The following is a 15,884-nucleotide window of genomic DNA, read 5'->3' on the forward strand; positions in this document are numbered from 1 at the left end:
GTGTGAAGAGCAATCCGGGAAGGGACCGCCTGGGAAACAGGAAGAGCAACACCAGAAGAGTAAGGGAAAAGGGAGATGGCAGGGGGAGGAATTCACAATTCATACCTCCTCCCCAGTGGCTGTTTGTAGAGGCTGTGGGAAGGAGGGGAAAAGGCTGCCTTGTACTGAGACATAGGCATAAATGACCAACCAAGACACTCTCAAACCAAAAAGTCTCTTTATTGATCGATACCATACATGACTCAAATGGCCCAAAAAAAAAAAAAAAAAAAAAAAAGGCATTACAGTTGGGGTGGGACATCCATCTTCCCTACCCCTTCCCTCAGCTCCTGACACAACACCCTTCCAATAGTGGCAGCTGGAGTGGAGGAAACAGGATGTGGGGGGCCCCAAATCCAGAAGGAAGTGGGGAGAGGTGGTGCTAACACTTCTGGCACTGGCCACAGGAGAAGGCAGCGAAGCCAGAGCTGGGCCCAGACTCATGGGACCCTGCTCTTGGCCTCACCCTGGGCCCGGAGCCTCCACACATCCATCCAATTGTGAGGCAGAGCTGAGGATCCTGGCTGCCTCCCCTGTCCTTCTGTGAAGAAGGGGAGGGAGGCGATATTGGGAGATGAAGAGCCTTTACTTCAGCTGGAGGACAAAAGCCTGTTGCTCCCTGGTGGGTTAGAGCTGGGGACATCCTCAGTGGCTCCTACCCCTCTGAAGGCAGGGGAGGACTAAATATGCAGTTTGAGGAGGTGGGAAAGGGGAGTACTGGAGAGTAGATGAACCCCCTCCTCCACCCCCATGCCTGCCCAACTGAGACAAAACAAAAAACACAGTAACAAACAGGGCTGTTCCCTTCCCTCCACACTCCCTGAGGGAGGGAGCCTCCCCCTCTCCCCATGCAGACAGCTGCTCTAGTGGAGGGCTTGTGAAGAATATACACACCGTGGAGGGAGGGGGCGGGGACTGGGAGAGAGGGAGTCACAAGCACTAGGAGGGCAGGCCAGAGTCCTAGAGGAGGGAGACAAAGACAACAGCAGGGGGCTGTCACATGGGTGAGGCCATCAATGGCTCCCTGCCCCATGGTGTGCCTTCCCCACTCCAGTCACCCCGGAGGAGAAGGGAAGAGAGATGGCAAAGTGTCTCCTTGGTCTGAAGCTCTCAAACTGTTATCAAATGGTAATGCATAGCCCCCTTCCTCCACATGGGCTCTAAGCTCCCCATCTGCCAGGCAAAGGGAGGTAGCTGGACCTTTAATAAGGGGAAGAGGGGGGGGACATGAGTGATTTTTTTTAAAACTTACATTTTTAATAATATTATTTTTTAAAAAACTTGGAGCTGGGATAGGTGGCAGAAGGGAGGAGTCCAGAGCTTTACCCCTCTACTACCAGCCACCTAAAGGGAGGGTTTGGGGAAGGGGCATTCAACCAAGCCCCATGACTTTGTAAGTCCCTAAGGGCTGTGGGTGTAGACAACCCTGGGCTTGAAGGGGGTGGAGTCAGGAGGATGGGGGTACCCAGAACCTGGGGTGAGGATGGAGGCAAATGCTCTGGGCAGGGGGTGTGGGGGGGTGGTCAGGACATTTCTCAGAGGCCCAGGGTCCACGGAGGCATCCGCATGAGGCCCCCCTTCCCCCAAAAGGCTCTGCAGAGGCCAGCCCCAGCCCAGGGCCACTGGGGGACAAATCTTGGCACCTGCCCCCAGTGAGTCCAGTTCCTCCCTGAAGCGGGGGGATGAGGCTGCCCATTTCAGATGCTCAGTCTCTTCATTCTGTCTTCTGCTCCCTGGGGCTGCGAGAGGTGGGGCAGGCAGGCAGAGCGCTAGGTGGCTGTGGTGGGGCCTTTACTGGGAGGCCTGTGACGTGGGGTTCTCCGATTTGCTCTCTTGGCTGGATGGAGGCTTGCTGTTCCAGGGGCTGTTGGCGCCCAGGGCAGGGGAGTTGTTAAAGCTGTCCTCGTCGTCAATGCCGTTGGCCGCGTCAAACTGGGTGTTCTCCAGCCGGGTGATGAGCCTCTCGTCCTCGTCCCCGAACTCCCCGCCCATCAGGGTGGGCTCCCCCACCACCATCACATCCTGAGAGTGGCGGAGGTCCCCAAACATAATCGGGGCAGGGGCTCGCCCAGCCCAGGGCAGCAGATTCCCCCAGAGCCCCAACACCCACCCAGGAAACTCAACCCCCACCCACCCGCTCATATCCCAGTTTACAACCCCATCTCCTCTGACACCCTCAGCCCCTAGAATACTTCCAAGTGAAAGACTGCAAAGCATCACAGCCTTTAACCCACATCCACTGGATTCTGGGAGAAGTCGATCTACTCCACCAGCTCCCTAATCCATCTCTCCAAAATTTTAGTGGGCTCCTAAACTTCTGTCCACAGGTAAGAGAGGGAGCAGATCAAAAACACCAGTGGCGGGGGGACTGTGTGCACGTGCATGTGTGTGTATTCTAGATTCACACACATTTAAGTCTGTGTGTCCTTCTGTCAGTATGTCTCTCTGGGGGTCTGTGTGCCCCTAAGCTATCTGTCCTTTATGTCCAGATGTCCCCATGGCTGTGTCTGTCCCTTTGTGTCCTTTGTTGCTGTGTCTAAGTCTATGTGACCACAGCCATGCATACGACTGACAAAGACTCTCAGACAGGAGTTAGCCCCCAGTGGGAAAAACTGTCTTGTCTTTGCTTCTACGTGTGCTAGTGAGCTCAGGGTGGGACAGGGTCAAGAGTCAGAGGTCAGCAGTGGGGCAGCCCAGAAGAGAGAAGAAAGCCGAGATGCTTACAGGTACCTGGCTGGAGAGGGCGAAGGTGCTGGCTGGGCTTTTCTTCTTGCTGTTGCTGTTGTTGGTGTTGCCGCCCCCCGAGCTCATGGTGCTGCCCCCAGACATCTTCCGTTTCCGCCGTTTGCTGGGCTGCTGCCGTGCAGGCTCCGCTGTGCCAGGGAAAGAAGACTCAGGAAGGGTAGGGCCCGGGGCTCCCTGTTCCCCAATCTGGCTCCTAAGAAGCCTGAGCCTACCCTGATCCCAATCTTGCAGACCCAGGAGCAAGGAAAAGGCTTCATGAGGAGTTAAGAGATACAGCCTTGGGGAGCAGCATCACATCCTAGAAAGAGCAGGTGCAGGTGCAAGGCACTCACCGGGGGGCGCTACCATGCGCTGCCACTTCTGGAAGAGGCAGGTCTTGAGGCAGTCACGGGGGCTGAGGCTGTAGGTCTTGTGGCGGGACATAAGCTCCTGCATGGGCTCTAGTATCACACAAAGCTGGGGGGAGACCAATTGGTGGCTTGTCAGGGGACAGGCGTGGAGCAGAGACCAAATGGGATGGGGCAGAAACCAGGTGATCAGAGACTCACTCGGAGGTAGTTGAGAGTGGAATTGGACAGCCCACACCGGGTGATGTTTTTGGAGAGCTGATCTAACATCTGGGGATCCTGGGCCTGGAGAAGAAAGGTAAGAATACTAGCACCTGCTTACCTGCCCAGTCAACTGAGCCTCGCGACACCCCGGACAGAGGAGGAGCTACTATATAAAAATTCACTTCTCAGATGGATAAATTTCAACCCTGTCTAGGGCCACAGCGGGAAACATGGCACACCAGGTTCCACCCTTCCTGCTCCCCGCCCGCGCCCTGGTGTCTTAGGTCCTGCCTATAACTCACATGCATGGCAAGGATGCTTCGGGGGATGAGCTCTCGGTGCTGCCGGATGCTGAAGTGCCACGTCTTTATCCGCATCATGTCGTCAAACATGAACTCCAGGTACAACCGGCCTTCCACACATACCTGGAAACAAGCTTGTCACAGGTCTGCCCACCTCCCCACACACCAAAAGTATACTTGTTCCCATTTCCTCATGACTCTCACACTGCACACAGTCCTGTAACCTGAACATAAATTTGGGTGTGCACAACTGACATGGACCATCTCCTCACACCCACCAATCCAGTCCACACACACACACACACACGCATGCACAGCAGAAATGCTTAATAGATCCTTGTCCTCTCCTCATGTAGCCAGTAAAACACTCGTCTGCTATAAGCTCCATGAGGATAGGCTTGTGTTCAGTTGTGTCCCCATGACCCAAAAAACTGTCACCTACAGACTCAATACATGACTGCTGAAAACTGCAGCATGCCTGCCTGCCCTGCATATCTTGCCACTTCCCTGGGTATCAGCCAAGTACATTTTGGGGAGCCAGTAGAGGAATCAAACTTAGGCCCTTCAGTGTTTCATATCCAACTGGGTGCTGACCTGGGTGAACATGGGTTTGCCATGCTGGGTCACCATGCTGCCCTGGTCACAGTCAAGGGAAACGAAGTTGCTGTGGAATGCCTCCTTGGGGTGCTTAAGCACATAGTAGAGCTCTGTAGCACCCCCCTCGAAGATGCTGCGGAAGTAGCGTGGGATCAGGGTCCGGCCAATGGCTGCAGAGATGGGACAAACTCTTCAGGATAGAAGGCTCTCAGAGGCGGTCAGACAGGTAACATCCCTGTCAGGACAGATCCCCTGAGACAAACACCCAGCCCCACATCTTGACACAGGAGGTGTATACTTTTATAGCAGAACTGGCAGGACCCGCAGAGCCCACTCACTGTATCTCTTTGGTCCATCCTCCAGGCAGAAAGTGATGGTTAACATGGCATCATCCTCAAAGAACTCAGTTGTGAAAGCATCCCACCAGAGATTGTCACACTCCTAAGGAGCACAGGGAGGGGTGCGTGTATCAGCAGACATGGCACAGGGATGCCCAGATGGCCTTCTCCCTCTCAGCTCCTTTCCCCTGGCTATACCTCTGTCCAGTTTTGAAGCCGTTTGTTAAGCTCGAATATTCTGTAGTCAGTTTGGTTGCCATATGGTGTGTGCCTTCTGGGGGAAGTGAAGAAGGGAGGTCAGTAGGAGCAGACCCCCCCCCCACCTCTGCTTTCACCTCTATAATGGAGAGAACCAACCTTCCCACTGGCTTCCACTTACCCGATCCCAGGCTCCAAGTATGTAGGCGGGTACATGGGAGTTGGGCTGTGAAAGGGAAAAGGCTATGAGAATGGGGTAGAAGACAGGAATTATTTGGGGGTGTTACTCCATCCCCTTGCAGGATGCCATATGGGGAAGGGACAGGAAGTAGAAAAGAAACTCACCCCACATCCCGATCTAGCATGGTGCCGGGATGGAAGGGCGGGAAGGCGTTGCCGTTGGGGGGCTCCTTCGGTGAGTACAGCTTGAATGACTTTGAGGAACAACCTAAAAGGGAAACAAAGAAGGGGTCCCCCGAGTCCCTCTTGGGAGTGCTCCTGGAAGGCTGTTAAGACTGTACACACAGGAACTGGTCTTCTGGAGCACCCGAGTACACTGTGAAAGGGAGATTACCCCAGGGAGCAACTATCCCATCTTCTAAATCTGGCTCCAATTTTGTTTTACAAACTAGAAGTTCTCAGTCCTAATACTCAAGAGCCCACTTCTTCATGTGGCTGAGCCCTGGATGACAGAATTGAAACTGGGAAGAAATGTCAATAACCATAGGATAAATATATAAACATTAGAATCTAAAATTCTGAAAACTCCCTTTTCATCTACATTATTTTGTGTAATCATTACCACAATCCTGTGCAGCAGCAGAAGTGACTCTAACATTCCCATTTTACAAATGAGGCTACTACAAGCTCGAAGGGACTTGCCGAGTTGGTAACTGGCAGAACCAGGACTTGAGCCTGGTCTTCTGAGTCCCATATCCTTTGGTAGTTCTACTCCCCTACTGCACTCTGGAGACGGAGCTGGGAGAGGGTGAAGGGGGATTTTGCCAACTCCCTGCCCCTTCTCCACCCCCAGGGTCTCAGGAGGGCAGGGGATAAAAAGATAAGGGGGGGGGGTGCCTGCTGGGTGCCGCCCACTAGATAACCAGTTGGGCCTTCTGCCTCTCCCACCAACGGCCACTCCCTTATCAGTCCAGCCCCCTCCCCCACACCTACCATGGTCCAGTATTGTCTACAAACCAGAAACCCAAAGCTTCAACCCCTTTTCTTTCCTTAGACTTGCAGTGAAGGAGAGAGGTAGATGGGCCTCCAATGGATCCCACTCTCCTTACAAACAGAAAATAAGAAGCCCCTGGGAAGGAGCCTAGGTTTCAGGGGCTCAGTTTGGAGGCAAGTGGTAACTAGACAGGGTCTCTGCTGGTGTGTATCTATGCCTGTGCACAGGTGTCCCCTCTCCACCTCACCCGGCAGCACAGAGTTTCCTGCTCTACTATTACCTGACTGGAAGAAGTGTTATATTCATAGTTGGGTGCCAGCCAGGTCCCCCTGAAATACAATTTTCCCCCTCCCCACCAGACAGGAGGAGAAAGTGAAGCTAAGTCCTAGCCACTGCTGCTTCCTCATGTCCCACAAACTTGATTGGATTTGGAAGGGTAGCTGAATTGGCTGTATCTGAGCCCTCTCACTAATTTTAATACAAAATCTATTCTGTTCCTTGGTGGGGGGGAGAGACAAAGGAAGACCCTGTGCCAACATGTGCCATGTAATTCTCTCCCCTGGGTCCCCTCCTCACAATATGGGCCAAAGGAGGGTTCCAGAGGGGCCTACCCTACACGGTCCCCGAAGATGCCAAAACTCAGAGCCTGTGTGTACCTGCACACGCGTGTGTCTCATCCTGCCTAGCAGGCTTCCACCCTCAGCTCGTCCCAACATGCCTACCAAGGGTTGGAACCCAGCAGCCCCAGGCAGGATCAGGGTGCCTGCAACAGGCCCTCACCCCACACATGAGCTCTCAGATGTCACATCCACAGGCTCCCAGCATGACACACAGCCTTCACAAGCCAGTCAGAACTGAGTGAGGAGCATATGTCCTCGGGAAAGAGACAGTCCCACCCAGTCCCAAGTCCCCGCCACTCCACAGACAGATAAGGCCATGTGAGAAGTCAAAGCTCACGTTGCCCACCAGAAACCATGCCTGGGCAATACACCCAACAGTCTAGATTAGGAGACCTGGCCCTCATCCTCTACCTAGGCCCTCCTTTTCACAAAACCATTACTGCCCTGCTCCTTGGTTTCAGGCCACTCTGAGTGTCAGCTCAAGATCCTAGAGAGACGAGAGGCATGACACCAGGGTTCCTCTCTAACTCTGGAAAAAGTTTCAGAGCTTCAGTTTCTCACTAGAGAAATGACAGGCACATTACCTGGGGCTGGGTAACAGTTCTGCAGAGCTAAACCCCAAAGCTCAGGGGCCTCTATTTACACATCCAGTGAATGGACACAAATAAAACTCAGCATCTCTCCAGAGCCACAACTCCCAGTAGCCCCAGCACAAGGGCTTGGGAGTGAGAAGAGGAGGGGAGGGAACATCACCCAGACCATCTGTCCCTGTTGCTGCCTGTCCCCAGGAGCAGGGGTAGAGGTAGCAACGTGGGGGTGGGGGTGAGGGGTTGGATGTGTCACCCAGTCTTGGAGTCAGGCAGAACCCTGGCTCCCATCTCTGGCAACCTGGGAGCCTTTAGGAAGGGCGGGGGGGGGGAGAGAAAGAGCCCAGAACTAGTAAAGTTTTCTCTGAATGGAAGCGGCATCCTGTGGCCTTAGGGGGGCATCTCCAGCTGGGCATTTCCATGGTAACCGGCCTGACCCGAGGGCAGGCCTCCTCCCTTTGAGGGCTGACCATAGGTCAGCAGGCCTGAGGGCCCTGGCCTCTGTGAGCTGGGGCACCTTTCTCCCAGGCCCGGACCAGACCCAGGACTTCCACCCACCCCCAACAGGCTTGCAGGGTGCCCAGACTTACCTGGGAGAACTGAGGGGACCAGGAGAGGTGCGGGGGGCAGCTGGGAGCCCAGAGGGGCCCTGGCTGGGGTGAGGCCTGGGGGGTGGGGGGGCAACTTCAGCCGCTCATGTCCCGAGTGGGACGGGCAGGCCTGGCTGTGAGCTCCACTCCGCGGGCTGCACAAAGACTCTCACGCACGGTCTCAGTCCGCCCCGCGGCGGCCACAGCCCCGGGGGAAAGTTACAGTGGCCACTGGGCCAGGGACCGAGGGCCAGGGGGCCGGCCTGGGGGGCGGGGGGCCGCGGGGAGTCCGGAGCCTTCTTTGTTTGCAAGGTTTCCCTCAACAATGGCTGCTCCGCTCTTTCCTCCTCCTCCTCCTCGGCTCTCCCCGCCGCCGCCTATGCCTCTGCCTCCAAGCAGCCCGCCCGCTCTCCCCAGGCCAGCAGGCCCCTCCGCCGGGGCACCAGCAGAAGCAGGGCCCGGCACTCACACTCACTCACACTCGCACACGCACAGACACACGTAGCGCCCGCCGGCTCCCTTCCTTCTCTCCCTTTCTCTCCCTCCCTCCCCGCTCGCTCTCCCCGAGCCGCTCTCAGAATGAGGCCCCAGGGCGGGCGGAGGGTGGAGCTGCCCCCACCGGCCCCGCCCCCCTCCCTGCGAGGCAGGAGGAAGAGGGAGGGAGAGCGAGCGAGCGAGGCAGGCAGGGAGGACTGCTGAGAAAAACAAAAGAGAGACAGAGACTGGGAGACAGGGCACCGGACGGAGAGGTGGAGATGGAACAGACTGGGTCCGGAGAGACCTGGATGGAGGGGAGGCCTGTGGGGACCGGGAACAGGAATGCCGCCCTCAAGCCCCAAGTGGGGGCACTCAGGGGTGAGCTGGGGCGCCAAAGCCACAGGCAAGGATGGAGGAAAGCACTCTCCTCTCTGGAGATTTCCAGTATCATCTAACAGCCTCCTCCGAAACATCCCCTGAATCTCTCTTCCTTTCCTCAGTGATCTTTCAGGTTGGAGGCTGGCCTGGGCAGCCACTCTTGGCTGGTGAAATCCCACAGCAGCTGGGGGGAGGCTGCAGGGGGTTATTTTTGACAGAGACACACTCAGACTTCAGCCTGTAAACACTGATTGGAGAGAGGGGGACACTCCAGGTTCCCTGTCCCCCAACCCAGCTAAGTTCCAAACAGATCTGCCTTAGCTGAGGGAGGCCCCCTTCCCCCCAACCAACATCACCACCACCACCATACCAGAAACACGTGGGTGCAGGGGAAAGGGGCTCTGTTAGAGTCAAGGAAGGCAAACTTGCCCATCTAAGGGTCCCCAGAAGGGGTCCAGTCTGCTGTTGAATCCTCTCCCTACACCCCAGGGACAAAAAAGGTATATGGTTGCCAGGGTAGGACCTGTTCTCCAAAGCAAGGGGGGAATCCCAAGAGACAGACAGACAGAGAGACACACACACACCCGCTATGTGGGGGGGGGGGGGTGCGCGGGGCGGCAGTAAGGACCTCTTACTACTTTGCAATTTGAATCTCAGCTTTCTATTCCCTAACCCCCAAGCATATTAACACACAGTCCCACAATAGGATTTCTCATGGCATACACACCAGTTGACTGTGCAGTAACAATATTATTGCACCTGGCTCTGTGAACATCCTCCATACATAAACAACCCATCTCACTTTCACATAAATCAGAACCTGATACACACTTCAACCCATCATATACCTCAACTCCAAATAAACCCAAACCTAAGAGACACACACAGACACTGTCTATGTCAGACCCTGATTTCCATACATACTGGGGCTTGTGACACACACGCCCCCAACCCAAGACACACCCCAAAATTGCATCATACCTCCTGAACCTTTGACAGACTGCTACACACTTTGCTACCCAAGGACTAACTCCACCCTCTTTGAAATCTGCACACCATGCTTCCTCATGGCCTGGTCATATGATACACTCTGGCTTTCATAAACATACTGAAAACTATACAATTCAGCCAGAATGCCTACCATCATAGTGCCTACCACCAGGACTTGAGATATTTGCCCTGATTCTCTCTCAATTTACAGCCCAACTCTGGGATAACTACATTCCTCCCCCTCTGACAGGACAATTCTTGTCATTTGTTTCATGCCTTTAAATTTTGCAAAGTACATTCACAAAGCAGTACCTTAAGAGAGTCTAATAGCATCCTGGGTCAAATATTATCCTATCTTGAACAGATTACAGTGAGACAGGAGGGCTTGAGGCTGGAACCCTGGTTCTAATCCCACTCACACAAGCCCAGCCCTGGGGCACTGCAGCCATTCCTACTGCCTGCCCCCTCCAAGGAACGGTCACTCCAGGCTCCAAATGACTGTCTCCTCAGGGTCAGGACATGGTTGTGTGCTCTGGCTTTTGACTCCAATTCAGAGCTCAGAATCCCCACCCAGTCTGCCTCTTCAAATTTCAGGGAGAAGGGCCCCTAAACACCAAGATGTAGCCAGACTCTGGCATATCATTTAAAACAGGCCCTCTCCTAGTTCCCCATCTCTAGCAAGTCTGTTCCTCTCTTGGTTCTGACTTAATTCTCCCACTTCCACAGGGGCAGAAGAGGTCCAACTGAAGAGAGCAACTCAGAGTTTAGAAGCCTCTAAAAAGCTGGGAGCAGCAAAGACTGACAAAGGTGAGGAGGGAGGGAAGGGCCAGAGCACCCCTTCTGGAGGGGGGAATTCTGAAGGGCAGCAGCCCGCCCCAGCCCACAGGATAAGGTACCAGCATTGCCCCCTGCCCGGGCCCCTGGGGCTCCCTGACCCAGGCCTCTAGTGTGCCTGCCCCCCTTCCTTTGTCTGTGCCCGGCCTCCCGTTGGCCTGGCGCTCTGCCATCCCCGTCTCCTGGCTCCCAGCCGCCACCACTGCTGCCTCCTCCCCTCCCCCAACTCCTCCCTGCCTTAACCCTTCTGAGCCACACGCTGCCCCAGACAGGCCCTGGCCCCCTCAGCAACCTGCCCTGCCCAGGGTGATGCCCCTTAGCAGAGGTTCTCCCTGCTCCTGACCAAAGCCCCAGAAGCGACTCTGCACCCCAGGAGCACTACGGGAGCTAGGTGTGTGCGTGTGTGTCCTGTAGTGTTTCCTTCCGCGTGTGCATGTGTGTGGGTCTGCGTGTGCTCTGGCTTCCCTCAGTCACATGTGTGGGGCATGTGCTGTCTCTGCCGGGCTGGGGGAGGAGGAGCCGGGAGACAGCAGAGCACAAAGGAGAGACTCAGACGAGCAGGCAGGCAGCAGGCAGGCGGCCTGCCAGGGCGCCTGGGCCCCCACCCCAGGGCTGCTCAGGTTGGGGGCGGTGGTCTTTGGGCCTGGGCTGTACATGCTGCCACAATGTCCCTGTGTTCAACCATGTGCTCACACACACCCATGCAAGCCTGGTGCCCTCCCTTACCCCAATCCTACCATTTCTCACCCCCAGGACACTCATGCCCCTCCCCAAGTGGTTCTCCTTGAAGACTAACCTCCAACCATGGTTTATGGCATCAATCATGAGACTTCCTTACATTCAAGAAAAAGATTCCCCACTCTTGGCCATCTTAGGCCCCCTCTCCCCCAACCGATCACTAGACAGACACACGAAAGGAACATACCATTTAGGGCACTGACTGAAATTGTCCCCCCTCACACACAAAGGTCCTCATCTGTCCCCATGCTGCTCCCAGAGAGACTGAGAGGGAAACTTTCTCCCTTCTCCTACTGGACCATGCACCCAACTTCAAGACCAACATCCCATCTACCTCTAGTATGACAACTCTTCTAGATTTGCCTTCTGTCCACCATTTGTAGGAACTAACAATCAACATTTAAGTCTCAGCCCTTTAGCTATGCATCCCTTTAGTATGATGATGGACGATCAAGGCCATGGGATGGACTCAAGAGAATGGATGGGTCTGAACAGGGTACTTAGCATGGGACAATTATAAAGAAAATACACACAGGAACATGTGCGATAAGAGGAGCTGATAGGAGGAGCAGTGATGGGGCCAGACAGGATTCCAGCTTGGCAGGCTCTTCCCTCCCCTCCTCTCCCCCACCCTCTGCAGCAGGAGCCAGGGGTTCCCACACCCGGATATTCCAGGATCCTCAGGCTCTACTAGCCCTCCCTCTGGGCTCCATGCCCCTTAAACGTCAGCCTCAGCAGGCACTTTAAGTGTGTGCCCAGCCCAGCCCAGCTTTGGTCTGGGTCACATGATTTTCAAGGAAGCTTCCGCACAGGCAGCTTCCCTTGGGGATTGTGTTGGGGGGAAGGGGGCCTTCCAGTTGTAGGGTATGGGCCTCCCAGAGAACAGGGCATGTGAATGGGCAAAGGATCCAAACCAGGCTAGATTCAAGAATATCTGACTTTCAAAAGAAAGCTAATTCCTGCCTGGGACAAGATGGGGTTCTGCAGGTAATTCAAGAACCCAGAGTTGTGGGGACGGGTAGAAACCATGTTCTGAGGCCCTCTGAAGACTCCCTCTCCATTCACATGGCCCCTCTCCTTCCTCCTGGCAGTAGATAAGAGTCTTCCTCTTCCCTAGGAAAGAACTCAGACCCCAGCTGTCACTGGCAAGAGTTGATGTGTTTGGGGGGGAGGCAGGAATCTGAACCTAAGTCCTCTCATTGGGATCAAGCATCGCTTCCCTCAACTCAAGTCTCACAAGTCACTCAATTTTCTAGCTTGCCTGGGGCTGCCACATTCCCCCTCCCACTAGGGCTGCCAGGCCCAAGGGCCCAATTATCTGCGCCCCCCCTCCCCGCGGACCTCTTGGTCCCTCAGGAGGGCCAACCGTCCCTGGCAACAGGCAGGATAATTTGGAAGGGGGCAAAATGGTCCCCACTCAATCCCTCCCCTAAAACAAGAGGCCTCAAGAAACAGTCTGGAGGGAGGTGTCACAAAATGAGGGAATAGACAACAAGAAAGGTGGGGGGGGCAACGCAAACAAGCCAATCACAACTCTATGATGACCTGAGGGGGGGGGTCAAAAGTCCAGACTCACTTCTGATTGGCTAACACCCTGGAATTCTGGGAATTTCAGCCCCCCTACCCCTCCCTAATTAACCTCCCCTCAAAAACACACACACACACAACCTACCTCCAGCACCCCTTACCCGTGCCTCTGGGCTGCTGCGCATTTACACAGTTGGAGAAAACCCTCCCTCAACTGAGGCCTCACACACCCCTTAGAGCCCCCGACCACAGCCATGCCTTCGACGCCCCCCACACAAGTTCTCACCAAACAAGGATTGAGGGATCTGCAGGGAGGGATCGGGAGGGAGGGGCCGGGAGGCCGCGCGCCCCACTCACCAGGACAGGCACAGCCCACTGACATCTTCACATCGCCCGCCGCTGGGGGCCCAGCCGAGTCACGGTGCCCGCCCCGCGCGGGGACAGGCCGGGCATGAGCCGCCGCCGCCGCCCGCGGCCCCCGCTGCCCTCGCCGCCTGCCCGGCCCGGCCTCGGCCCGGTGCGGGCGGCCCCTGGCTGCAGCGAGGAGCCTGTCAGGCGCGGAGCAGACAGGAAGGAAGCCAGGCAGGAAGGCGAGCTGCCTCTGCGTGTGTGCGCACGGGTGTGCGTCCCCGGAGTGTGTGTCCGTGTGTGCGCGTGTGCGTGTGCGTGTCTGTGCGCTCCTGCCGCCCTCCCTGCCGCCAACGCCGCCGCCGCTCGCCCCCTCTCGCTCTCGCGCTCCTTCTCGCTCTCGCTCTCCCCTCTCGTAGGCGCCCGCTCTCCAGTCCTAACCGGGCTGGGCCGGGCTTTATTAATATGCTAATTGCCTGCTAGTGGGAGGGGAGAGCCGTGTCAAAGTGACCCGGGCGAGGGCGCAGCGAGCTGCGACGTGCGTGCGCCGCGCGGCGGGCGGGCAGCGAGGGGCCGTGGCGCACCGGGCTCGGCGTGCATGTGACGCAGCTTTTAAAAAAGGAGACCGAGGCAGAGACCCCGGAGAGGGCAGGCGAGGGGGAGGGAGAGGAGGCGAGGTCTCACGCTGGGTGTCCGTCCTCCGGGCGCCGCCGAGTTGGGAGCGTAGAGGAGCCGGAGCGGGAGCCAGGACTGGGGGAGGCGGAGCCAGGGTGGGCTGTGAGGTGTAGCTCTCTCCACCCCCGGCCGAGCTCTGGGAGGGAAACCGGACTGCCAATCCCCCAGTCCATGCTTTCTGCTGAAACCCCAATCTTAATTTGGACGGCCCTGGTTATGCGCCCCCATCATAACGTGGGTGGGGAAAGCAGTATTATCTTTATTCGAGTAGCAACCCGTGAATTTATCTCCCCCCCTAAATTAACTACCCTTACCTTGCCTGCTAAACCAGTTAGGACTGGAGCCAAAGGGTTAATTAGGTGAGGTCCCGGCCCCCTCCCTCGCCTAATTGCCTGGGATCTGTGTTTTGCTGGGAAGAGGGGGGCAGCGGAATGACCGCCAGATTGGACTGGGGAGGGGGAATCCGCAGGCCGTCCTCTACCCTTGCAGACTCTGACTCATCAGTCAAGATGCTCTCCTCCCTTCCCCCCTTTCTCCATCCAGTCTCAGCTTCCTTCCCGCCCCAACTTCTCCTGGAAGCCGCTTTCATTTTGAGTGCCTCGGAGACTGGGGAGGACAGGAAGCAGACCCCTCCATTGCCCCCTGCCCGCAGGAGCTGGGGCCTCTGTTGGAGGGGGTGGGGTGATGTGGATGGTCATCGTGAGGAACATTCCTTCCCCCGGGAGGAGCCTCCCAACCTTCAGGCACTCCTCAAGGATTCCCCAACACAGCCTGAAGTGGGGGTGGGGGGGGCCTCCATCTCCACCCCTTCCCAAAAGCCCAGCCTTAGCTGCCTCATAAACAGGAAATACCTATTAGCTGGGAGGAGGGAGGGGAGGGGAGCCGTCTGGAAGAGAGAGTTGGCCCCCTCCCTTCTGGGAGGGGGTCCCCAGCTGCTAGCTTCTCTTCCTTAAGCTTCATAGTGGGTTCCAGCAGTAGATGCTGGGGACCTGGGCGGTGTCCCCTTCCTAGGCTTCTGGCCCGGACTGGGCGGTGGGTCCTTCTTCCTTTTGTTACTTAGGTGGGGATTGATAGTGAAGGTTCCCTCACCCCTGCCCAGAGTCTGCACAGCTGGTTTGACTGGCTGGGGGAGGGTTACAGATGTGGAGGCTTAAGTGTTTATGAGACCCTTTAGCTTTTGCTGAGGGAGCAGGAAGCGAAGCTAAGGGCAGATGCAGAGTCTTAGGGATGAAAACAGAACCAACCAGGAGATGGGTATCCCCTGCCTTGTGCTTAGGAGAGGTTGGGGGAAGGGAGCTGTAAGTGCAGCCTCTCACTAACTCCAGCATTCCATCCACCTTGGATTCCCCCATCCCTAGCTTTCCCTATCTCCACCCTCTAGAGGGCAAAGTTGGGGGGGGGGTGCGGAGGTGTGCAGAAGCCTGCAAAGGGATGTGACTGAAGCTATCCACACTTACACAATTATTTCCTTGGCAGCATCCCTTGCCTATGTCCACCTCATCCCCACATTCCCCAGGGCAGAGGTCAGCAACATAGGGAGTAAAGGGAACCTAAAGCAATATAACCTTAGCCTGGAATTTTGGATACCTCACTTCGAATTCCAGCTTTACCCCTCACTAGAAAATTACTTGGGACAACTGACTTCCCCATTCTGTACTTTACCCTCTGTAATTGGTTTCCCTGGCTTGGTGAGAATCAAATGAGACAGTGTATGCCCAGTTGTCTAGCCCAATACCAGCCATGTAGTCAGTACTCGGTATACATTAGCTCCTTTCTGCTTTCTTTGAGGTTATCTGTTATTTGAAAAGTTTCAGAAGTGGGCTGGATTGTGTTGACCCCTTTCACTCCCTGTGTGTTAGTCACTCAGTCGTGTCCAACTCTTTGCAACCCAATGGACTGTAGCATACCAGGCTCCTCTGTCCATGGGATTTTCCAGGCAAGAATACTGGAGTGGGTAGCCATTCCCTTCTCCAGGGGATCTTCCTGACCCAGGGATTGAACCTTTGCAGATTCTTTATCCTCTGAGCCACCAGGGATGGATGCACACAATCCTGTAACCACTCACCCCTAAGGCCACTCATTCCAAACAACTAGCTTGGCCAGATTCCATGGTTATCACCAATCACTTGAGTGGACAAAGGGGCTTATAACCCACCCTATAGGGGACTTTGCCTCC

General features: G+C 55.9%; 1 protein-coding gene across 4 annotated transcripts; it reads right to left on the reverse strand.

Moving 5' to 3' along the window:
- Positions 1-200: 200 nt before the first annotated feature.
- On the reverse strand, positions 201-13,451 carry LDB1 (LIM domain binding 1). 4 transcript variants are annotated; one of them, XM_065923195.1, is made up of 11 exons: positions 13,043-13,451; positions 5,116-5,218; positions 4,952-4,996; positions 4,771-4,846; positions 4,573-4,675; positions 4,232-4,404; positions 3,638-3,760; positions 3,333-3,416; positions 3,117-3,240; positions 2,770-2,912; positions 201-2,061 (listed from the first exon to the last, which is right to left on the reverse strand). In XM_065923195.1, exons 1-11 carry the CDS (start codon positions 13,065-13,067, stop codon positions 1,831-1,833), a joined length of 1,230 nt encoding a protein of 409 aa, XP_065779267.1. In that variant the 5' UTR covers positions 13,068-13,451; the 3' UTR covers positions 201-1,830. The 4 variants fall into 4 exon arrangements, with proteins under 4 accessions (XP_065779267.1, XP_065779266.1, XP_065779263.1 ...); XM_065923194.1 differs by having other exon boundaries at positions 2,764-2,912; XM_065923191.1 differs by having other exon boundaries at positions 2,764-2,912; positions 4,771-4,843; positions 13,043-13,205.
- Positions 13,452-15,884: the final 2,433 nt, after the last annotated feature.

Source organism: Muntiacus reevesi, chromosome 2 (assembly GCF_963930625.1).
Source record: "Muntiacus reevesi chromosome 2, mMunRee1.1, whole genome shotgun sequence".
Taxonomy (NCBI): Eukaryota; Metazoa; Chordata; class Mammalia; order Artiodactyla; family Cervidae; genus Muntiacus; species Muntiacus reevesi.